This window comes from Mus caroli, unplaced genomic scaffold (assembly GCF_900094665.2).
Source record: "Mus caroli unplaced genomic scaffold, CAROLI_EIJ_v1.1 scaffold_23913_1, whole genome shotgun sequence".
NCBI classification, from domain to species: domain Eukaryota; kingdom Metazoa; phylum Chordata; class Mammalia; order Rodentia; family Muridae; genus Mus; species Mus caroli.
Genome location: NW_018388926.1, coordinates 2,350 through 6,316, shown reverse-complemented (window position 1 = coordinate 6,316; position 3,967 = coordinate 2,350). Strand labels below are relative to the sequence as shown.

General features: G+C 37.9%; 1 protein-coding gene across 1 annotated transcript; it reads right to left on the bottom strand.

Moving 5' to 3' along the window:
- Positions 1 to 458: 458 nt before the first annotated feature.
- Positions 459 to 1,409, bottom strand: LOC110287853 (olfactory receptor 2AG1-like). The gene has a single exon (XM_021154364.1). The coding sequence runs from the start codon at positions 1,407 to 1,409 to the stop codon at positions 459 to 461; it is 951 nt and encodes a 316-aa protein (XP_021010023.1).
- Between the last annotated feature and the right edge of the window lie 2,558 nt (positions 1,410 to 3,967).

Here is a 3,967-nt window from a genome sequence, read left to right as displayed (position 1 = left end):
TAGGGAAGTGGGGGGCGCTATGGGGGACTTTTGGGATAGCATTGGAAGTGTAATTGAGGAAAATATATAATAAAAATATTAAAAATCAAGAAAAAAATAAAAAAAATAAATAAAAATTAAAAAAAAAAGAAACCCTCTTAAGATTACTTTCTCTGATATTTAGGTTCAGTGTGGACAGAAGATTAGAATAGTCTTGTCTAACTTTATATTCTCAAAAATAGCTACACTGGGAAACAGAGACTAACTTTTAAAGACAACAGATAATTTTGAATAGTGAACATCGTCTTGTAAAAACTCAAATGAGAAGATTCAAAGAACTTTTATCAAGGACACATATTCTCAGCTTCTCTAGAAAAAGGAACACTTTCACATCCTTTGTTTCATTAGAATTTCATTTATAACAGAAATTTGCTAACATTGAGAAAGAATTATGTCTAGAAGATGCCTATTAGAAGCCCCTAAAAAGTAGACTGTGTAGGCAGAAACCACTTACCCAAAACCCTCCTCAAGGCCCCAGTGACCTCCTTATTCCTCAGGCTGTAAATGAGGGGGTTTAGAGCTGGGGTCACGACAGTATAGAAAACAGAGAGTAGGTTCTCTTGTTTGGGACTAAGATAGGAACTGGGTAGAACATACATAACTGTGAGAGCCCCATAGTACAGACCAACAACTGTCAAGTGAGAAAAACAGGTGACAAGTGCTTTCTTCCTTCCTTCATTTGAAGGCTTGTTGAGCACTGTAAAAAGAATTAATATGTAGGAAGCCAGGATGGCAGCAAGTGGGGGAATTAGGAAGGCCACACCCATCACATAAACCATGAGTTCATATTTGGAGGTGTCTGCACAAGCCAGCTTCAGCAATGGAGGGATTTCACAATATAGATCTCTGATCTTATGGGATTTGCAGAAGGGATATTGCATTGTGTGGATGGTATATCCTAGAGCACTCAGGAGTCCCAGGATCCATGATATGGCTACTCCAAGCCAGCAGATGCTTGGTCTCATGAAAATCATATAGTTCAGAGGATGACAAATAGCCACATATCTGTCATAGGCCATGAAGGCCAGAAGGAGGTCTTCTGCACCACCAAGTGTCAGTGCTAGGAACATCTGAAGGGCACAACCCTCTAATGATATGGTGTTGTCTTTTAGCAGAAAATCCATGACAGCCTTGGGGATAATAATTGATGTGAGAAAGAAGTCTATGAGAGAGAGCTGCCCAAGAAGAAGGTACATGGGTACGTGGAGCTGTGCATCCATGGTGATGACCAGCAGAAGCAGCCCATTGCTGATCATAGCCAACATGTACAGGGCTGTGATTACAGCACAGAGCCGTTCAGGAGAGCCACTGTCATCTAGAATCCCCACCAAGATGAAGGCACCTCCCAATGTGGAGTTCCAGGACTCCATTCTGTGTCATTTCTGTAGTAGCCAACCTAAGATGGTTCTATACAATTTTGTCAATATGGGTCCTGGTTTTGTAACATCAGAGTTCACTTGGAATACTCAACAGGACTCCAGTAAAATGATGTCGTTCCCACTACTGAGTAGCTTTGCTTCTTGGTTTCCAAATTTTGAATTGATGATTATATCCTGAAAAAAAGATGTGTCTAAGTGGAGATCATATACTACAATAATAATAATTTTAAAATAGGTTATAACCTGATGAAAATATTATACAAGATATAACCTGAAGAATTATCTCTCTAAATAGATCAAATTATCTCTTTGTTATGATTAATAAAATACCCCTTCATTTCTTTAGTGTAAATTTGGTTAATAATTTTTAACATTCCAGTATTCTTTGTGCATAGACATATTTTAAATATGAAATTCTCAACTGATATAGAGGAGTGTCCTTAATAAATTTCATCCACATTTCTGGCTTTTTAAAATTATTCTTTCTTTTCTTTCTCTTCTGTTGATTTCTTTAAGACAGGGTTTCTATGTCTATTCCTGGCTGTCCTGGAAGTCTATAGACCAGGTTGGTCTCAAACTCACAGAGGTTTACCTGCCTCTGCCACCTGAGGGCTGGCATTAAAGGTGTGTGCTGCTCTTTTTATACAGTCCAAGTTGGCCACAAGAACATCTTGCTTCATCCTCCTCAGTGCTGGGATTTTAAGAATGCACCAAACTGTCCAGCTCATTTTCAATATTCTGTAAGTTCACATTTGTTTATAGTCAATCTACTGGATGAATACATGGTTGTCCACCTTAATTACCTATTTCAATGCCCCACATTCTCCATGATCCTAAAAAAGGCTTGCTTTCTAAACCTCTGGAAAATTGAATTTGAGAAAATATTGGGGGTTTACAGTTAAACCTTTAGGATCAATGTGAACATATTTTTTTATTTTAACAGATTATTATACAACGTGTGTCTGCAAAGACACAAAATTAAAAGATTTCTACCTTTCATATTAAAAAATGGTTCCGCTTATGCTTAGGTAATATGGCAAAATTTGACAAAAGAATAAGTATTCTGTGCCATAATCTGTCTGAAGAGTCCCATCCTAGTCCAGCCATCAATCCTAGTGTCCACTCTCCCTCCTGTAAGTACAGAGGATTTACATTACATAGAAGGGGAGAAAGTATAAGTAAACTTCCTTTCTGGGAAGCTGATATTGTAATCTGGTGCCAAAAGCCATGAAGAAACCCATATTTGGAGGCTTCTAAGATTGAAAGGATCCTTGTTGCACATCATAGAACAGGACAGATGAAGCCAACTCAGAGCATAAAGTTAGAATGAATGTGAAAATGAAACATCTTGTGTAAATCATATAGCCACATTTCGGCATATTTACATTAACATTTCAAGTCTCCACTGTCTTGTCTGGGGGCCATAACTATTTTGAGAATATGGAATAAGTATCTTATTAAATCAGATAGTCCTTTGGCTGCATTCATCTATTTTATAGGTATTATCAGAAGCCAGAAACATCTATGGAGTCTAGAGGCATATACAGAGGTTACTCAAGGCTAGGTTACTCAAGGAGTTACTCAAGTTTAGAGTATGACATGGAATTGATCAGACCTAAGGATACTCTTTTTATATTCAAAATTCAAAATTAGATAGTCTGAAAAAGTCTTGGATTTGAAGTACTAAAAATCCTGAGAACTGTCAGCTTAAGCCCTTAAATATTGTTATGGACACTAATTCTTGACTCAAAATACTTAAAAGCTACATGGATGTCTTTAAAAGAGATAAAATTCCTTACCTTGACTAGTAGGAATCCTGGCTGCCTGGACCCTGGATTCACATTGGAATGTTTGGCAGTTGAGACTATTTTCATCACAAACATGGTGGGGAGGTTTAATTTTCTTCAACAATTTTTGATTTAAGTTTTGCAGCATCAGTGCAGTATATTACGGATTCACCTTGTCAGGTGTCAAGGATGTGTCTAACACCTTTCATCTGCAGACATCTCTGGAAATGACAATGGAGACAGCCAAGCAGCTAACAGATTTTGGACAGTGTCCAGCACAGCAACAAAATGTATCTGCTGTTCTCACACTTGAGAAGAATTACTAGAAACTGTCAATTCAAAAAACTTGCAAGGAGTAAACCAGCTGCTCTAGCTTCCTGTTAGTCTTTAGACTGTTTTTCTGGGTCATACTGAGGTTACCATGTTTCTGCTGGCAATATCAAGGTTGTGGGAGGGAAGTAGAAAACTTGATCTAAAGCTCAAAGGTCCCTGTCTAGTACTATTAGATGTCCCTGGGGCTAGGAGTACACCAAAGCCTTGTTTTCTATTCCCAAGAATCCTTCTCTTCATTATTCTATGCATATTTTTAGATGGACTTGTATCTTATTTGAAATGACCTCCTTAAAAATGTTTGTCTTTGAAACAAGTTAATGAGGCCTCTTGGGTGTGTTTTCTGGCTTGCCTTTCCTGAGGTCTTCTGTCACTAAGTGAGCTCTGAGGCTCTAGGTTTTTCTTCCCCTTGAATGTAGGATCCAGTTTCCT

Coding starts and splice junctions, on each gene's coding strand:
- LOC110287853 (XM_021154364.1), bottom strand. CDS start 1,409: ATGGAGTCCTGGAACTCCACATTGGGAGGTGCCTTCATCTTGGTGGGG.